The sequence below is a fragment of the Mustela putorius genome, unplaced genomic scaffold (genome assembly GCF_011764305.1).
Source record: "Mustela putorius furo isolate JIRA1106 unplaced genomic scaffold, ASM1176430v1.1 tig00000145_pilon_pilon_pilon, whole genome shotgun sequence".
Classification (NCBI taxonomy): Eukaryota; Metazoa; Chordata; class Mammalia; order Carnivora; family Mustelidae; genus Mustela; species Mustela putorius.
In genome coordinates, this window is record NW_025421294.1 from 15,008,097 (window position 1) to 15,028,569 (window position 20,473).

The window sequence follows — 20,473 nt, forward strand, 5'->3', positions numbered from 1 at the left end:
TGCAAATGGATGTTCCCCAGGAGGGTGGATACAAAACGCCTGGAATGCTTGACAGACTAGAATGGAAGTTTCTTGGGAGATGAGGCCAGGAAGGCGCTTGCCATCTGATGCTCTGAAAATGAGTCCGGTTTCTTTCTTGTCCTCATCCCGTTCTCCCTTTTCTCTTTCTGGGAATGCATTGCCGACTGCAGGCACCCAAGTGGATGAGGGGGTCCGCTCGGCCAGCAAGCGCATCGTGGCACCCCCCGGAGGCCGTTCTAACATCACGTCCCTGAGTTAAGTGACCCCTCCGCAAAGAGAGGGGCAGAAGCAAGAAGAGATTTTTTTGAAGCCAAAATGGTACACCAATATTTAAGAAGGAAAGCGAATCCAAACGGTTGCGATCTAAAGAATCAATAAGCCTCAAGCCTTATGTTTCTCCAATGCTACACTCGCTTGCCTAGCTTTACAAATATTGCTTTGTTTTCTGTTCATGCATAGCTTTGATTGGTTTGACCCTGCCTCCCCGCATTTACATGCATGCAATCAGACAGGCTACTAAGGTAAAAGTCTGCTATATAGTGTTGAGAGCGTGTGTAGTGCTGCATTTTACGACAAGGGGACAGACAAAGCTGGGATGTCAGGAAAATCAACAAAGGGACATGGTCATTTGGGGTGAGGAGGTGATGGGAGCCCAGAGTGAGGCGGAAGCCTCAGAGGAGCTGGGGTGGGATGGATGGGGGAGGCAGGTGGGTGGGTGAGCATAAGGGGGCTTGTGTATTGTGTCAGTGAAGCACGTTTATTTCCATGGAAGATGGCTACTTGGGGCAGCCATTCTTCCTCACAGTCCCCGGGGTCTGTGGAGAAGGCAGGCAGTCTTCAGGTTCCAGACTTTGTCACATCCCTCCTAGATTTTATTCCTTTGAACATTTTCTTAAAACACCAAAACCCAACCATTACTTTCACCTGCTTGATCATGCCAGAGTTTGGTGGGGCCTCTTTCTCAGTGTTGCTTTCAAATTCTCTTTCCTGGGCTGGGAAGGAAGCGAGGAGAGCGGAAACCACCCTTCTCTTTCCTGCCTGCCTCTTTGGTGCTCTTTCAAAGGCAGCGGCTGGGAGTACACACAGGCCCTCGGTGGGGAGGACAGCCACGGCCACACCCCTTCCTCTAACCAAGTGTTGGAGATCACCTCAAATTCTTGCATTCTTGCGGCTTTGCGAACCAATCCGGGAAGAGCAGCATGTGTCCGGCGTCCCAAGTTAGGACAAGCTGAGGCAGGGCCCCAGGAAGGGCTTCTCTTGCTGCTGATCAGTGATCTATCTATTCCGTCTCAAGATTCAGGCACATTGGTGATTGAATAGGATTTTTTTGTTTGAAAACTTAAGTGCTTCGGTGTTCTCGAAGTTTTGCTCCCAACAGATGATCTCAGTTGAGACGGGAGCCAAGCAAGCATTTGGGAAAGCTAGTCTGTAGAGCTGGGGGGGAACATTCTGGGGCCGTGGGTCTGCTTTTCAGCCCTGAACCATCTGTCTCCCTTTCCTTTAGCACATTCTCTGGGGGAGCTTTTTTTTTTCCCTATAAAGCCTCCCAAGGTGAGTGGCAGTGACATGCGGTCTTGTGTGATGTGGCCCAGAATGGAAGTGGAGCTCAATGTCTGTTTTCTCATCCTGCCACTTCTGAAAATTCAATGTTGGGGAAAGTTCTCTGAGCCAGATGAGGATTTGTAGAACTAAGGCCCAGAGCTGAAAAAGTACATTCACCCTGGGATCAGATATCTGTGCTTGGGGGATCTGGCTGGTAGGACCCCTGACTGTGTGTACTAGGTACTTGGAAGAAAAAGAGCAGGCCTCAGACACCTTTCAGGTGCTCAGTAGAAGCCATTCTCTCTGACAGCAGTTTTCATAAGCTGAAGACTAGAGAAAAGGGAACGTGCGTGGCTAAAAAGGAATTTGGAAATAGCCAAGGAAGAGGATTTCTCCTAGCCATCTAATTACTATGAAAACAACCATTTCTTGTAATAAGGAATCTTGCTATTTTTAAGGCTTTTTCATGGTGCCTTTATTTTAAAGCAAACTTAAGGGGAGCATGTAGCTCTTGATTGATAACTCCGAAGATATGGGGGCCTGTCGTAGAACTCAGAGTGACAGTTTTGCAGGCAGAGGGAGATTGTCAGATCTGAAGCATGTACGTTACATACCTCAGTGGCTGGGCCATTCTGCAGGGATGTGTTGCAGTACCAGCCACAACCACCAGGTGGAGGAAAAGACAAAAAACTAGTGGGCGCGTCCTCTTGGGGACTGTCTACTCCTGCTTCCTAGCCAGAGTCCAGCTCCTCCCTCCATGACCTCTCTGTGCCATTACAGTAAGTCTTTCATGGCCACATTGGTCATCTGCACCACACTGGGACTGCTGAATGAAGCCTTCAACCAGAACTTCATATCCGACACAAGCTTTTCATGCTGTAGAAACCACCGCTAATGCCTTCCTGATGGGCAACATGATCTGGGAAAGCCTCCCTTTCTTCACTTACTACAAGTAACTTCCCAAGCATAGAGATTCCTAAGAATTGCAAGAAAACTCCCTCTCTTTTCTTGACTTTGATTTCTTGTACCTTGTTACTTAAGTTAAAATTTATATTCAAATGTGTCCTATTCCATAAGATGCATCAAAGAGCCCTCCCTATAGAAGGGTTTAGGAAAAAAACATGATGCAAGTCACAGCTTTCGCAAAATTTGTGACATCTCATCCATGTGTGGGAGGGCTTGCTGGACCTTCTCCTGCCCAAGCTTTCTTTTGCCATCTCGTCTGTTGGCCTGGCCCCTCTCTAAGGATGCCCTTGGCTTACTGCCCCCCCAACCCTCTCATGTTATTCCTTACCCAGATGGCAGTCCACTGGGGTTCTCTCTGGGATGGCCATAACCTTGGGCAGTTGAGAAGGTATTTGTGGAATTGTTAGATTAGCCAACCCCGTAGAGGTGTTTCTTCTATTTCTGTTTTCTAAAAATGGTAGTGTTGTAGTCATCCTGAAAATAGATTTTCTTCAAAGACCAGTCACCCTTTGGCCTTTTTCCTCATGCCTACACCCAGAGTCACACTCTGCGGCAAAGGCCTTAATCCCAAGCCTGGACTTACACTCACCATGGGAGGCCCTTCCCAACAGGGCAGATGAACCCCTAGCTTTGGTTCTAGCCACAAGCTTCCCAGGCTTTCCCCCCTTGGAAAACTCCAGCTTGAGTCCCAGATATACCCCTGAGCTGTCCCGGGCAGCCAGCATTCATTGTACAAGTTCCCTCTTTGGAAAACGGTGTGTGGGTGTTCAGTTCTGTGTCCGGTGAATATGAACAGACCGTAAATCTCCCTGTGATCTGTGGTAGCTGTGAGGCAGCTCTGGAACGTGAAGAGCTGTTTGGTTTGAACCGTGAAAAAAACTGTGTTTTGAGTTTAGCTGAGATTAAAGAAAAGTTCATCAAGTGACTGTTAATGTACACCTGGTTATTAAAATAACTATGAAATTACGGATGTGGTCATTCTTCTGTACGCGACGTGCCGTTTCACCTACAGTATCAAAACTGGACAATAAAACTGACATGGTTGATGAGAGGGGCAGATTCGATGACAACAAGAGGTTTCCTAAGGAAATTTGGGGGGTTTCTATCTTACCAGTTGAGGTTGAGTTTTGTTTTGGACACCAAGTTTGGTGACTGTTATTGAAACTTAGAGTAACTGAAGTTTTTCTGGGGATTGTCTCATGTAAAATGAATCACCATTTGAGATAAAGTCTGTCTGAGTCCGGTACAGATCCTGAAAGGGTTTCTTGGATCTCTTTGTTTTTTTGTCATCCCCTTAAAGATTTTCCGCTTCTCCCTAAAAGTCTGGACTTTGAGAAAATTCAAACTAAGCATTTTCCAAGGTGTATATATGTTTTTTTTCAAACTATATTCTTTCTGTTGTTGTTTTTAAGATTTTATTTATTTTTTGAGAGAGAGCCAGAGAGAGACCATGGGTGGGGTGTCGGGTGGGGTGTCTAAGGAAAGGGAGAAGCAGACTCCCCACTGAGCAGGGTGTCCAACTTCTGGGCTCGAACCCAGGACTCAAAGACTTAACTGACTGAGCCACCCAGGCACCCCTCAATGTATATTCTTTAACATATTGATCCCAAGTTGTATAGGAGTGTTGGAAAGGATTATTTACTAAACTACTCTGACAGATGTGAAGTCCTATTATTAAGTTAAAAGCTATGAGAAATCTAAGCCTTTTGGAATTTATCCTGTTGAAGGTTCTCAAACTTTTTTTTGGCTGCGGAACCCTTTTATATCCTCTTTAAACATTCCAGTGAACCTATTATCCAAACTCTCTTTGGGATCCACTTCTGTATTCATTGGGATGCTTCTCATTGCAAATGGCAGACTACTATATGCACAGAAATTTCTTGAAAAGGGTAAAGTCTGGTGTAATGAGAACTTCAGGGATACAATTAGGTTGACTGAAACATAGTTGGGTCTAGAACGTGGTTTCTCTTAATCTCTTAGCCCCGCTTGCTTTCAGTAAGTGCTTCTTTGGAAAACTTTTGGCTATGGGAACAGAACTGGCCATCGGTGTCCACAGGTTTTCATTTTGCCTGCCTAGCAACTCAGGGGAAGGAGATAGACTCCCTCACTAGTTACAACCAAAGAGACCCATTCCGGTTGGCCTGGCCTGGGACCTGTGTTCACTGCAGGGCTAGGCACCCTGGCCAGGGCAGAGACTTTTGAGCCCTCATGTGCCTAGCCCCAGAGCCACGTGTAGCCTGAGGACTCAGGATCACCCCCAGAACAACCAATTTATGATACCAGATTTGGATACCAGGTGGCAAAACCAGCAGATGGCCATGGTACCTTTCTCGAGCCTGCAGGGCCTGAGTGAAGAGCCTGTGTGTAGGTTGGAGCAGGTAGAGATGGGGATCAGAGAATGCTGTTTTCTTATTCATTGCTTGTATGTGTCAAGAACCCTACTTCTGTAGAACAGTGCTGTCAGTACAGGAGCCTGGAATGATAATAACTTTCAACCTCGAAGCTTAGAAAACATCAAATGCTACTCTCAGCACATAATTATTTCAGTTTGAGGTTCAAGGTTTGACCCACAGTCTCAGTTTGCAGCTTGAACTCAGGATTGGTAAAATATCTGTTCCAGCTCGGGACAAAGGCAGCAGCTGAGCTCTGCTTAGGATTAGAGTGGGTTCAAGGGCATGGGCAGAGCTTAACTAAAGTGAACTCAGGTTGCAGGATTTACAAAGAGATGAAACCATGTTAAAAAAAAAAAAAGTCGTGAAACAGACACAGTGACTTTCACACATCTGTGGGCTAGAACTTTTTGGGGGCGGAGTCATACCTGACCAGGTGGGGGATGAGAACACTGAACAGGCATATAAAGGTCTCTCTTTGAAAAAGAAAAAGGTTTCGAAGAACTTCCTGGAATCAGCTCTGCTACCATCAAACCATCACAAAAGGGACACCAACCATGAGTAGGACATGGGGGATGGAAGGGCCAAAGCAATTGACTAAAATGAGATCACAAACTTAAGGCCGGCACTCTTCAGAATCAAGAGTTCTGGATCTTGCCATGTACTCAGTTGGCTACTGGGAACAAAACAGGACCCCTGACATGGCCTGGACAACAGGTCACTTAGCATTTAGGACTTCGGAGCTCACATGTCTTAAAAGAGCATACTGATTTCAGGACAAGCCCAGGGAACCAGCTGGTCTACTGGCCACTTAGCTTCTGTGGGCCTAAGGGGAAGTTGTTTCCAGCTACAAGGATCCAGAGCTGCCTGTGACCCTCCTGTCCCAGATTTGGAACATCTACCTATTGTCCTGGTATATGGGATGGGACAGGATGAAGATACTGAAGGGTAGCGAGGCACAGTGCTGTAAAAGAGGGGCATGGGCTGTCATGGACAAGATCAGAGCAGAGGGCAAAATCTGGAACTCCAGCTGTGCTCCCTGATGTGTGAATGCTCAAGGGGTCAGGCTTTTAGTTTCTCTATTGGTGGATCAGTTAAATTATGCTGTATTCCACCATTCTAGGACATCATCTCTAATACCAGCATGTTCCTGGCCAAGGACGGTGCTCACAGTGGGAAATGGAAGTAGGAACAAATAATTTTGGGCACCTACAGACCTACCTCCAGGAAAAAAAGTGACACAGCTGAGAAGCACCAGTGGCTTACTGTATACAGAAGACGTTTTAATACACCAAGGCACATTTACATTCTAGCGACAGAAGCACATGTTTCCCACCCAGTGGCTTCCTGTTCACAACAGTGCAGATCACTGAAGTTTGGCTTTCGAACCTCAGCATTTAACATCAGTCAGACACACTGAGCTTGTAAGAAAGAGCAATTGCAGGAGGACAGTGGGAAACAATGTTGTGTAGACAAGGCAGGCACGACTGGCTACTGAAACAAACACGATGTGTTGCATGCCTTTGCCTTTTCGTCTGGCTGGCGAACAAAAGGTTTAGCATGACTGTACCGTGGAAAGCAGCAAGACTGCTTCCTGCCAGCTCTATCAGCATTCTTTCTCCCGAGCTATGTACTTGCCCATCCAATCTAGAGAAGCTATGATGATCTACAGCCCACTAGTTTCCGGTTCAAACTTTCCTATCACAAGAAGCTTCACTATGAATTAATGACCATAATTCACTTAGCAGGGCTTTGTGTGGCTGGACACTTATTGCTGCCCTAGCAATGATCCCAGCCAGAACCAGGGCTGTCCTTGAGATGTGTCAGCCATTAGCAGAGTATTTACTTCCATGGAGTTCAGGGCATGGGCAGGGTGGCAGGACTGGTGTGCCCTCTCACCCCCCAGCCACTGGGAGGGGGGTCACAACTCCAGGGGGTGGGTGACCCAGCTATAGTGTAAGAGTTGTTATAACCTGGATATTTCTGGACTTGTTTAGACTTTTCTAGACTTTTCAGGGGCTCTTAGAAGGGAGGAAGCAGTTAGAAGGAGATGGGAGAATACCAGGCAAAGGGTGGCAATACTCAGCCTATTTTCTAAAATTCTGAGCCCCAAGCCTTGCTTGTCATCTCATTGCTGAGACATGTTCTGGCTGGTTTGGGTAGGAACTCTGGGCCCAAGTTAAGGAATAAAACCGAAGAAGCTAATACCAACATCCTGCAATCATGGTACAGATTTAGGCCTCCTTTTGGTTTCTGGAAACCTTTTTGTCCTAATGTTGAAAATGGGTGGTGGTGGGAGATGCTTACAGTCAGCTGTTGGGCGCTTTCAATATGGTTCTTTCTCATTCTAACTAGAAACACATTGTGGGTCTGTAACCTGATTGGGACTGAGAATCCATCTTACCACTCTGAGGCTGTGCTGTTTGGTTGGTGTGTCCACAGTTCCTGAATGTCCACAGAGGTGCCTTGGGCACAACAGGAACTCACTGGACATAAAAACTAGGGGCTCACACTACATAGATGTTATGGGGTTCCTGTACTGTTAAACATTGTATAGATGTGAAATGGCACAGATGGCCGGCTCCCTTCCCCATGCAAAGCCCCCTGATCCCATGGCCCCATGGCAAGTGTTTCCTGAAGTCTTTCCTCAAGGATACATACAAGGTCACAGCAAGAGGAGGGACCAGGTGACTGGAGAGACAATTCCACAGCACATCAGGACTTGAGGCAAAACACATGGAAGATGCAAGATGGTAAACCATGCCAGTGGCCCCTGACACTCCTGGAGTGACCAGCCTGGAACAGAACCCGGGTCACCTTCCCCTTGCTCTTTCCATACATAATCAGAAATGGAGTCGGAGCCAGTGCGTAATTTGTAGCTTTCGGAGAAAAGCAAAACAGCACGGGAAAAATAGTATGTGGGAAATGTAGAAAAAAAAAAAAGTCAAACAGAAGAAAAGAGCTGGTTTTAATTCTTAACAAAAATGTGGTTGCTCTTAAAGTAGAGACACACTATTCACAGTTCTGCCAGAAATTCTGGGCCTGTTAACTCAGCGAGGAGGAAATCCTGGAGGCCAAGTTAAAATCCAGCATTGGCTTCCGACCCATGTTTAATTGCCCGAGTGCTGCTTCCCTCCTTGGATGTCTGGTGTGGCAGGTGTGGGATCTGTTACTTCTGCCTGGTTTCTTGGTCTGCTCTTCCCTGTTGCCTGCTTTCTGCCATATAGGCAAGGCCCTGTCTGTAAGGACGAGGTTTAGGTGGCCTGACTACATCTTCTAGTTCTCTTATTCCAGTCTATAAAGGCATGTATAATCTGAAACACATTTTGGTTCATCTGATACTGGCCAAAAATGAGACCAGAAATAAAAGACAAAATAAACCCTCACATGGTGATTCGCTTCATTACTGGAAGGTGGCTCACTGTACTGGGCTTCGCTGAGAAAAGATTCCCACCATGGTGTGGGTAATTTAAAGGGGTTTCTAAGTGTAAATTTTCCTCTCTTCCAAATTCCCCTCCCATTCTACTCAGACTGTGACCCCTGTATAGGTAAGGGAGAGCTTGATTACTAAAAGGTGGACATGGTCTCAGTGTGACAGTAAGATTCTCTGATCTCTCCAGTCAGAGTCTCTGATAAGAGGACAATTCACTCTCAAGGCTAGGAGGTGAGAGATATGCTGATAACTGCTTTACAACCAGCTTACGGGGGCTGGGAAGATGGGGAGCCTTGATTTGAAGCATTTGCCCATTTCTGTGATGTAAATATCACCAGTGTTTACCAGTCACGACCAGTTTCAGCTCCCCAGCTTCACATCTCTGTCCAGGGCGATGGGAAGGACATGCTTACTGGGCTCTTGCTGCCTTACTGGAGCTGACAGGGTGTGCTGATTTCAGAATGCCGCTAGAAGGCCTCAGAAATCTGTTACTTCTAATCCGCTCCCATTCATTGCTTCCTGATTGAATTCCTTCTCTCTCCTCAGTCAGATGGGGGCTCTCTGCCCCTCTAAGAAATTTTCTAGCTCTGAAGAGCCTTACACAGTCATCAGCCACCCGTCAGTGTCCATTTGCCCATTTATCACAGTGTAGTTAGAATGAGTGGAAAAATAAATCTACATCTAAATATTCCTTTTAAAATAAAGATAAAGGCTGCGTGGAAAAACAGAATGGTAACAGTAGAAAGGGAGAACAGAGCTCCTCTTGTATAACCCTCTCATTTAGGTGAATGACCCAAAGCAAAGACCATAGAGGAAGTGACTTGCTCAAGGCAACGTAGTTAATTCGTGGTGAAACGAGGTCCCAGGAGACCTGGAACTCTGTCTCTGTCATGCTGCCTCCTCCCAAAGGCGTTCATACACATTTTCTAAGGTGTGTGAGGTGTGGAGAGGTGAGAACTACTGTCAGCAATTCCTGGCCTGAGGTGGCAGGAAAGGTCCCAAGCAGAAGATGCGGAGGACTTCACTTCTTATTCTGACCATTCTCCTCTTGAGGGTCTTTGGTTTGTTCCAAGGCTAGATTAGCCGGTCTTCTATTAAAGTCCCTTTTTACTCTTAAAAGAGAAAAGAAAAAAGAAAAACAACCGGGACTTATCATTGAAAAGAAAAAGAAGTGATTTAAGCTTTGAAATGACAGAATTAGGCCCCACAATTTATAATGCAGCATGACACAAGGAAACCATCTTAAACATGTCACCAATTTTAAGTGTTTTGGTCCCATTCCTCTGCTCTTCCCTGAGACCGAAACTTGATGCTAAGCTAACTTACCTATTGCAGTTTTTGAAATCTCATATAGGGGGAAAAAGACTTCTGAATTTTCCAATCTTTCTATTATGGATATGTATCATTTTTTATGTGAGAAAAAATTAGAAAGTGTTAAAAATCAGTTAAGGCTCTGCAGGTAAGTCTGGCTGAAGCATCCATCATCCTCTGGGCTGCTGTTGAACCAAGGCTTACTTACTTTTCTCTGTTGAAAATGATGAACTCCTTCTGGACAGACTCCAGATGCTCTTGAAGAAGGCACGTCTTCTGGGGGAGCAGGTGGGAGTGGGGGAGAGAGAAAGAGATGCAGTTAGCAGACCGGGGGGAGCCTCAAACAGCCAGGAACCCCCTGTGTGTTCACTGGCTCAAATCTCAAAAGCACAAGGGTATCTTCCAAAAGAACACTATCTGAAAATGTGTGGCAGAAGACCCCAATCAGAGTAGTAGGGGCACAAATAAGGAAGAAACAGCCAGAGGATAAAACATGGCAACTCTGTTCCCCACAGCAAGGAAGATGTGGGTTATGGCCACAGAAATCTGAAATCTGAAATCTGTTACTTCTAATCCACTCCCATTCATTGCTTCCTGATTGAATTCCTTCTCTCTCCTCAGTCAGATGGGGGCTCTCTGCCCCTCTAAGAAATTTTCTAGCTCTGAAGAGCCTTACACAGTCATCAGCCACCCGTCAGTGTCCATTTGCCCATTTATCACAGTGTAGTTAGAATGAGTGGAAAAATAAATCTACATCTAAATATTCCTTTTAAAATAAAGATAAAGGCTGCATGGAAAAACAATGGTAACAGTAGAAAGGGAGAACAGAGCTCCTCTTGTATAACCCCATTTTGAGAACAAGAGTAAGTATAGCAGAGTCTCCGTTCTCCCTTTTGTCTTGCTCCCCTTTCCACTCCTTGATGTCTCTCAGCCTCTCAGCCCATGAAGAAACAATGGCTTCGAGGTGGGTGGGGATGAGGGTTTACTGAGCTGGTTGCTTACTCGTCAGTCATCTCCTGGAGGGTCTACTTAGATTTAATGAACCATCTGGAAACATAGTTCTAGGGGAATGTTCCCTTCAACAACTGTGCTGGGGTTGATTAACAGTACCTCATGCACAGTGAGCAAAATCTTTATTTGTGACTTTTCCACAGACAGGCAAAACATTTTCTTTGACAGTATTATCCAGCTTTTAACATCTTTTGAAGACTTTTCCATCCTAATGAGGAAATTTACCCTCAAAATGGTGATAATCATCAAGCCCAGGACAGTGTCCCACTCAGATTGAATATTTTACAAGCCTACAATAAAATACTTCCAAATGACTTCTGAAGAAAAAAATATTCCCAGATGAAAAGATATTTATTCACTCATTTTTTTAAAATCTAAGAATTAAGAAATAGTAAGTCTTCAAGTACTGGAGAATTTTCTTTCCTGAGTGAATGTTTAGGTGATAGAAGAGGCAAATGAAAAGGAGAAGACATTTCAGAGGAGTGGGGAGGGGAGCAAGACAAAAGGGAGAAAGGAGACTCTTCTATACTTACTCTTGTTCTCAAAATGGGGTATTTGTAACCCTGAGGGTTTCTAGTGTCAGTCATGGGGGACATGAAACTATGGAGTGAATACAATCTGATAGAGCTTCTCGGCAGCACGTCCTTTCTCCTTTTTTCAATTGGATTATTTGCTGTTTTTGCTTGTTTGTTTTTTTGGTTTGTTTGTTGCTTTTGAGTTCTATGAGTTTTATATGTTTTTGGATAATAACACCCCAAGATTTTTATTTAAAAATTTATATTTTATATAAATAAATATATGTAGCTTATACATAGTGTCCCAAGAAACATCTTTATAAGAAGTGTTGTTTTTCACCTGGTTTTATTGAGATAGAATTGGTGCCCAGCCCTGTATAAGTTTAAGGTGTATGGCATAATGACTTGATTTTCATATATTGTGAATTACAAGTTCAGTTAACCATTTACTGGCCTGTTGATTAACAAAGAAAAAAGAAAAAATGGTTTCTCCATTTGATGAGGACTCTTAAAGTTTACTGTCTTCACACCTTCCTCTAGATCATATCCCAGTGTGAGGTGCAGCTGTCATGTTGTACGTCACACGCCTGGAGTTTACTTATCTTGTAACTGAAAGTTTGTACCTTCTGACTGCCTTCACCCAATTACCCAAACCCCGTCCCCCGTGTCTGCTTCCCAAAATGTGATCTCTTTTCCTATGAGTTGGTTGGTTGGGTTGATTCCACATACAACTGAGATTGCACAGTGTTTGTCATTCTATCTGACTTATTTCCCTCAGCGTGACACCCTCCAGGTCCATCCATGTTGTTGCAAATGGCAAGACTTCCTTCTCTTTAAAGAATGAATTGATACTAATGTGTGTGTATGTGTGTGCGTGAGCATACCACACCTTTATCCATCCACCCATCCATATCTCCATGCCTCGGCTATTGTAAATAATGCCACAGTGAACACAGGAGTGCAGGTATGTCTTCAACACAGTATTCGTGTTTCCTTCCGATATAACCCCAGAAGTGGAAATTCTGGGTCATAGGGTAGTTCTGGTTTTAATTTTTGAGGGAAGTTCCACACTGTTCTCCATAGTGGCTGCACCAATTTACAGTTCCACCAACAGCGTTTAAGGGTTCCCTTTTCTCCACATCCTGGACAAAACTTGGTATTTCTTATCTTTTTGATGATGGCTATTCTATCAGTTGTGTGTGGTTTCAATGTGCATTTCCCTGATTAGTGATGTTGAGCACCTTTTTGGGTACCTGTGGGCCTTCATATATCTTCTTTGGAAAAATGTCTATTCACGTCCTTTCTCCTTTTTTCAATTGGATTATTTGCTGTTTTTGCTTGTTTGTTTTTTTGGTTTGTTTGTTGCTTTTGAGTTCTATGAGTTTTATATGTTTTTGGATAATAACACCTTATGAAATATATGATTTTCAAATATTTTTCTTATTTAATAAGTTGTCTTTTTATTGGTGAATTCCTACTTGTTTATTTTGTCCTGGTGCTTTAGGTATTATATCCAAAAAATCATTGCCAAGGCCATTGTCAAGGGGCTTTGTTCCTACCTTTTCTTCTAGGAGTTTTACGGATTCTGGTGTTATATTTAACTCTTTAATCCATTTTGAATTAATTTTAGGGAGTTAATTTTTGCAAGATATAAGGATCTGGTTTCATTTTTTTACAGGGGAATGTCCAATTTTCCCAGCACCATTTATTGAAAAGACTGTCTTTTCTCCATTGAGTATTCTTGGCTCCCATGTCAATCAAATATTAGTTGATGGTATTTGTATGGGTTTATTTCTGGGCCCTTGATTCTATTACATTGGTCTATGTGTCTGTTTCTCTCCAAGTACCATACTGTTTTAATTAATATAACTTTGTAGTATAGCTTGAAACAAGGACTTATGATATTTCCTGCTTTGTTCTTCTTTCCCAGGGTTGCTTTGCCTATTTGGGGGTCTTTGGTGGTGCCATATAGATACTATGATTTTTTTGTTCTACTTCTGTAAAAAATCCCATCAGAATTTTAATAGGGAATGCAATGAATCTATAGATGGCTTCAGGTAGCACAGACGTTTTAACAATATTAATTTTTCCATTCATGAATACAGGATTTCTTTTTACTTATATGTATTGTCTTTAATTTCTTTCATCAATGTCTTGTTGTCTTTTTATTAATGCAGTCCTACTTGTTTATTTTATTCCTGGTGCTTTAGGTATTATATCTAAAAAATCATTTATAATACAGGTATTATATCCTAGGAAATAATTTAGGTATTATATCCAAAAAATCAGATTTCTTTTGGTTTTCAGTACAGATATTTTTCACCTCCTTGGTTGAATTCATTCCTAAGTATTTTACTGTTTTTTGATGCTCTTGTAAATGGTATTGATTTTTTTCCAGATAATTCATTGTCAGTATATAGAAATGCTACTATATGGTAAATTGGTACCCTGCAATTTCACTGAATTCATTGATTAGATCTAAGAGTTTCTTGGTGAAGTTTTTATGATTTTCTATATATAAAGTCATATCATCTTCAAATAGGCAATTTTACTTCTTCCTTTCCAATTTTGATGTCTTTTATGTCTTTTTGTTGCTTGATTGCTCTGGCTAGGACTTCAGTGCTTTGTTGAATAGGAGTGATGAGAGTGGGGACCCATGTCTTGTTCCCGATCTTAGAAGAAAGCTTAGAAGCTTTCAGTATTTCATCACTGAGTATGATGTCAGCTGTGGGCTCATTATATATGGCCTTTGGTAAGGTATGTTCCTTCTACTTAATTTGTTAGGAGTTTTTAATCATGAATAGATGTTGAATTTTGTCAGATGCCTTTTCTGTGTCTCTTGAGATGATATGATTTTCTCTCTCAATTCTATCAATGTGATGTATCACACTTATTGACTTGCATATGTTGAACCATCTATGCATCCCAGGGATATATCCCACTTGAGTAAATGTGCCTTTTAATGTACTGCTGAATTTGGTTTGCTAGTATTTTATTGAGAATTTTTGCATCTGTATTCATCAGGGATGTTGGCCTGACGGTTCCTTTCCTTTTCATGTCTTTTTCTGGCTTTGGAATCAAGGGTAATGCTAACCTCATAAAAGGAGTTTGGGGATTTCCCCTCCTCTTTGATTTTTTGGACAAGTGTGAGAAGGATTAATGTTTATTCATCTTTTAAAGTTTGGTAAAATCACTTCTCGGCCTTTTGGCTAAGATCAAGTGTAAAAGTTCGGTAAAATTCACCAGTGAAACTGTCTGTTCTGGGCTTTTTTTTGCTAGGAGATTTTTGATTACGGACTCGAATTCCTTACTAGTAATTGATCTCTTCAGATCTTTAATTTCCTTCCTGATTCAGAATTGATAGGTTGTATGTTACTAAGAATTTTTCTTAGTAAAAAAAGCCCATTTTTTTTAGGTTGTCCTCTTTGTTGTGTATATAGTTGTTCATAGTGATTTCTTTTGCTCCTTAGCATTTCTATGCTCTTAGGGAGAGGCATTGTAATGTTTTTTCTTTCATTTATATTTTACTGATTGGGTCCTCTCTTTTTTTACCTTGGTTAATTGAGCTGAAAGTTGGGGTTTCTTTTTTCTTTGAGAATAGTTCGCCGTGGTTTTTTTTTTAAACTTAAAGTATTACAAAAAACATAAATACAGAAACATATATATTATCTAATATTTTACATATAAAATATTTCATATGTTTATATATGTATATATTTTATGCATAATATATATCATATATATCATTGTATTAAAATATATGTAAATTTGTGTAATATGTTTATGTTTATTTATATGTCTATATAGAATATATATAAACAAAACATTTACGTAAACATATATAAACATTTATATACATATATGGACATATAAAATGTTACTTAAAATATAACATAAAAGATACATTTAAAAAATATTTTTAACCTTACAAATCAAGATTAAAATCAACTAAAATGTAGAAATCCATGTGAATTTTTTTCTCTACCACCGAATTCTGTTTTCCTTAAAGATATAAAATAGACACTCCGAGAGGAGTTTATGAGCTGGTACTGCAGACCCCATGAGTTGCCCCTCACCCACCCACACCGACCCCATGAGTTGCCCCCCACCCACCCACACCGGTCCTTGAAACATTCACGTTCAACATGTTCTCTTTCCTCTGCTTTAGGTGAAAAAGTTTAAGAAGTTCAGTGACATGGATAAGTCAACAACAGTAGCCAGAAAGAGATGATGAGGGAAAGGAGAGGGAGGCAAAGAGAGTGGAAGGATGAATGGGTTTTATGTGACTGAGAAGGAAAAGGTTGGTTAGAACTCTTTGAACCTGCTTCTCAGAAATGAGCAGAGCTGATGGCTATTATACTGGTATGCATGGAGATGGCAACAAAAGTATCTCAAGGGTTTGCAGCAGGTGGAAATCTCAGGAGGTAGTAGAAGAGAACTTTGATCATTCGCCTCAACAGCAGACCAGCTAGGTGGTGTGTCTGTCTTTTTGGTTCTATACTTGAAAGTTGTTGATGAGCAGAGAGGAATGAAGGGAGAATATTCTGGAAGCAAAGAAGTAGAGGCATCTGACATAAATAGGAGCAAAAGTAGGGACATGGGAAAGAAAGAAGATAGGAGTTAGGATGTAGAATGGAAGAGTAAAACATAATAATTAATCATTTTGCCAAACACATTACATGTACTAATTGACTCAGAACAAGTCTATGAAATGGGTGCTGATATCAATTCCATTTTATAAATGAGAAGACGGGAGGAAAGGGAAAACTGTAATGCTTTGCTTTATTTAGTCGTATCCTGGACTGCAACCTTAGCTGCATATATAGAATCACCTGCAGAACGTTTCAGATACTGATGCCCAGGCCACACTCCCAGATTCAAATGTTACTGATCTTGGGTGGCACCCAGATACCAGTATACTAAAAAAGTTTTCCTATATGGGTTAAGTGTGATGCTCAGGTTGAGAAGCACTAATGCAATAGGGACCCAGAGGAGAAGTCTAAGGGGTCATATGATAAGCTGTCAGCCTTTTACAAATTCATGGCTTAACACAGTTATTTGTTAATATGCCTTCCTAAAATCATCTTACTTCCTCCTCAGATTGATCATATAGGTCCTATTACTGTTCCTTTTTTTTTTTTTTTAATATAAAGGAATCAACGCTTACAAAGGATTCCTGAGTTAATGTTTAAGTCATTACATTTAAAAGGATCATATAGCTGTTTGGGAAGTAACCACTACACACTGCCTCATCCAGTCAGAGTAGGAAGCATTCACAAGAGATGATAGCTCTTACTGGAGAGAGGGGACAGGCACTCTCTAACAGATTTTAAACAGTCTATTGAAGATCATTTTGCCATCATGCTGGTTGGATTAGCGTTGACTGTTCAACATGTAGAAGCCATCATTGCAGATAGTTACACACCCCACATTCTGTCTTTTAACAAGGTATTTCTACCCCTTTCTTATCCTTATAAGTTTAGAGCATTTTAAGCCTGCCTCTTTCTGCTCTGTACTCATTAACATGATTCCATTTCTTAGACTCGAAGCATACAGAGCCTCCTAATGGTGGGTGAAAGACGTCTACATGAGTAAGTAAAGATGAAAAGAAGAGAATGTTCCCTCTCCCTTATAGCTACAGATAAGAGATCTTCATGAAGACAAACAAAAACAAAAAAAGACACACACACAAACACCCCCATACACACAAGAACAGATTCTAGCAGATATTTCTAAGAAGGTCTCTTATAAGACTTGTGGACGTCAGAGGTTGTTAATAAGCCCTGTGGAAATAAATTTTACTCTCTAGTGTGTCAACGATGTCCAGTGGATTGCTTCCTTAATAACCTTCCTTAATAACCTGTGGGCCTGGTGATAGTAGTTATATTTATCCCTTTCCCCTAAGGTGTAAATATCTACGTTGATTACCTTTACAAGTTGAAAAGGCATCTGAGACATGACTCCCTCACCTCTTTTCCCACATGAAAAAGTTAAAAAACAAAAATAAAGCAACTCTACTAGAGTTATACATGTTTATGTAAGTATATGTATAAATATATATATACATTGATACAACTATATATTTATAGATGTGTATGTCAAGTATATATTATATAAATAAAAATAAATATATAAAATAAGATATATGTAAAAGATTACAATAGATTTTATTTTCCCATACACAAAATTGGTATTATAGGGCTTTTCCCCTTAATAAAGCTCTCTAGGATATACATACATGTCCATAGGAAAAATAGATCTTGCAAATTCTCTCTTCCCTCTCACCCTAGCATCTCTTAAAACAAAATTTTTAGGGGCTCCTGGGTGGCTCAGTGGGTTAAAGCCTCTGCCTTCGGCTCAGGTCATGATCCCAGAGTCCTGGGATCGAGCCCCACATTGGGCTCTCTGCTCAGCAAGGAGCATGCTTCCTCCTCTCTCTGTCTGCCTCTCTGCCTACTTGTGATCTCTCTGTCAAATAAATAAATAAAATCTTTAAAAAAAAAAAAACAATTTTTTTAAAAGAGAGAGAGGGTGGGAGGGGCAAAAATGAGAGGGAGAGTGAATCTCAAGCAGGCTCCACGCCCAGCATGGAGCCTGATGTGGGGCTCAATCTCACAACCCTGAGATCATTACCTGAGCCAAAATCAAGAGTTGGTGCTTAACCAACTGAGCCAGTCAGGTGCCCCTCTTAACACAATTTAACCAAAACAAACAGATCAGATAAAACACAGGTTAACAGGTTTGTGCGATATCTAAGCATATCTTTAAATGAAAATGATAGCTCTATTAATACAGTTAATTTGGCTAAATATCATGTTAAAAATTTCCATTTTGGGGCACCTGGGTGGCTCAGTGTGTTAGAGCCTCTGCCTTCGGCTCAGGTCATGATCCCGGCGTCCTGGGATCGAGCCCTGAGTGGGGCTCTCTGCTCAGTGGGGAGCCTGCTTCCTCCTCTGTCTGTCTCTGCCTGTGCCTCTGCCTACTTGTCTGTCAAATCAATAAATAAAATCTTAAAAAAAAAAAAAGACTACATTATAAAAATTTCTATTTTAATGAAATGCCAAATAAGAAAGCATATGGAATTTAGAGAAGAAGATAAGCCAATGGGTTTGTTGTGCCTGTTTTTTCCTAACCAGGAATCAGACTGAGGGAGTAGTAGGAGACCATGCATTATCACTAAAATGATCATGGTTGGATCACTGACCTCTTTTCCAAGCCAGATCTGGTTCCAGATCTGGTTCCTCTAGGTTGAATAGAGACAACTGCACAGAAAACAAAGGAGAAGGGCATTTCAGGACTTAATATCCTGAGAATTTAGAAATGCCTTCATTATTTCAAAAGAAACAAAATGGCAAATGGTTGCCAACAGTAGGAAATACTCCTGCTGTGTTCAAGAGGCTTGGGCCAGAAGAGGAACCAGATTAGATGTTCGCTCTTCTGGAAAGCCTAACTTGGACCCTCACTCAGGATGAGTGAATAATTCCCAGAGCACTGTGTACTGCTAAGGGCAGCAATGACTAGCAAGTCGGAGACATTTCCTGACATAGCAGGCACTTCATAATCATGTATTGAATAAATGAATGAATGAACTTGGTAATACTGTAATGAGCTGCCAAGATTGATCCTCACATTTTAAAAACCTTGATGTCAAAGAGTAGATAGAGTGCTATTTTGAGTTTCATGATCTTTTCTGATTATTCTTGGAAATACTAACCTTTACTGTAAAGCAAAATAATTTTTATTTTTAAACTTAGGGTACCAGATTAAGAGGAACTAGAACAGAATATTAGAGTAGGCAGCTCCAAGCTCCCATCAACAGAAACAAAAAACAAGCAGAAACTGTCAGAGCTAACTTTGTCAGAATTCTGGAAAGCAATCAAAAGTTTTTTTTAACAACCAAGGAAACACTAAATCAAGAAAAAAAGCAACTTAAAAATGCTTCTGGTGTTCCAGGAAATCTCTGTCAAAATATTAGCTAAACACAAGCTAACATAATAGGAAATGCAGGGATGACACAAGACAAGGAATATGGGGTTTGCAAAAGTAGTTTGTAAAAGTTACTTTAATAAGAATGAGTACTGCCTCCAACAATCAAAAAAGAGCAAACTCTACAAGAGGAGGGAATCTGATTTCTAGAGTTACTACATGATAATATTCAAATGTCACGTTTTCAAAAACAAAATCACAAGGTCCATTCAAAGGAACAGAAATTACACCTGAGGATGCCCAAACATTGGATTTACTAAACAGAGACTTCTTTTTTAAAGATTTATTTATTTACTTTATTTTTTATTTTTTATTTATTTATTTGACAGAGATCACAAGTAGGCAGAGAGGCAGCAGAGAGAGAGGAGGAAGCAAGAGAGCCCGATGTGGGGCTCAATCCCAGGACCCTGGGATCATGACCTGAGCCGAAGGCAGAAGCTTTAACCCACTGAGCCACCCAGGCGCCCCTATTTACTTTAGAGTGAGAGTGAAGCATGAGCAGGAAGGGCAGAGAGAGAGAGGGAGAGAGAATCTCTAGCAGACTCCGCCCAGTGCAGGGCTTGATCTCACAACCCCAAGATCACGACCTGAGCTGAAACCAAGCATTGGATGCTTAACCGACTGAGTCACCCAGGCACCCCCAGAGACTTTAGAACAACTGTCTTAAATATGCTCAGAAAGGTAAGAAAAACCATGGAAGGAAACCATATGTCAAGGTAAAAAACAGTCTCAATATATTTTAAAATTTTTAAATCATACAAATGATCTCTGACCACAACAAAATGAATAGAAATCAACAACAGAAAGAAAACTGGGAAATTCACAAATACATGGAATTTAAACACATTCTTAAACAACCGTTGTGTCAAAAAAAAAATCACAAGAATTAGAAAATACTTTAAGATAAACAAAAAACCCCCAACACACTAAAACTTAGGGGATGCAGTGAAGGCAATAATCAGAGAAATTTTATAGGTGTAAATGTCTACTTTAGAAAAGAAGAAATATTCCAAATCAATAATCTAACTTCATACCTTGATGAATTAGAAAAAGAAAAGCAGGCTAAACCCAAAGCTAGCAGAATGAAGGAAATAACAAAGATGAGAGCAAAGATCAATAAAATAGAGTATAGAAAAATAACAAACATAATCATTGGTTCTTTGAAAAGATGATAAGACTGACAAATGATTAGCCATATAGAAAGAAACAAAAAAGAAAAAAATGCAAATAACTAAAATCACAAATGAAAGTAGGGGTATGACTTCCAGACTTACATTATAGAAATAAAAAAAACAGGG

General features: G+C 41.2%; 2 protein-coding genes across 4 annotated transcripts in view; one reads left to right on the top strand and one right to left on the bottom strand.

The window, feature by feature from the left end:
- DPYSL3 (dihydropyrimidinase like 3) overlaps positions 1 to 3,495 on the top strand; it is a 109,279-nt gene extending 105,784 nt beyond the window's left edge. For both annotated transcript variants that reach the window (XM_004744676.3, XM_004744677.3), the window contains exon 14: positions 192 to 3,495. In XM_004744676.3, the coding sequence (XP_004744733.1) occupies positions 192 to 280 (89 nt within the window). In that variant the 3' untranslated portion in view covers positions 281 to 3,495. The remainder of the gene's footprint in view (positions 1 to 191) is intronic.
- A 2,686-nt stretch (positions 3,496 to 6,181) lies between these two features.
- Positions 6,182 to 20,473, bottom strand: part of STK32A (serine/threonine kinase 32A) — a 137,278-nt gene continuing 122,986 nt past the window's right edge. Inside the window, exons 12-13 of one of the 2 annotated variants that reach the window (XM_004744678.3) lie at positions 9,872 to 9,936; positions 6,182 to 9,464 (exon numbers count right to left, since the gene is read on the bottom strand). In XM_004744678.3, the coding sequence (XP_004744735.1) occupies positions 9,374 to 9,464; positions 9,872 to 9,936 (156 nt within the window). In that variant the 3' untranslated portion in view covers positions 6,182 to 9,373. Of the gene's footprint in view, positions 9,465 to 9,871; positions 9,940 to 20,473 lie in introns of both variants that reach the window. The other variant, XM_013052335.2, reaches the window with a different exon arrangement.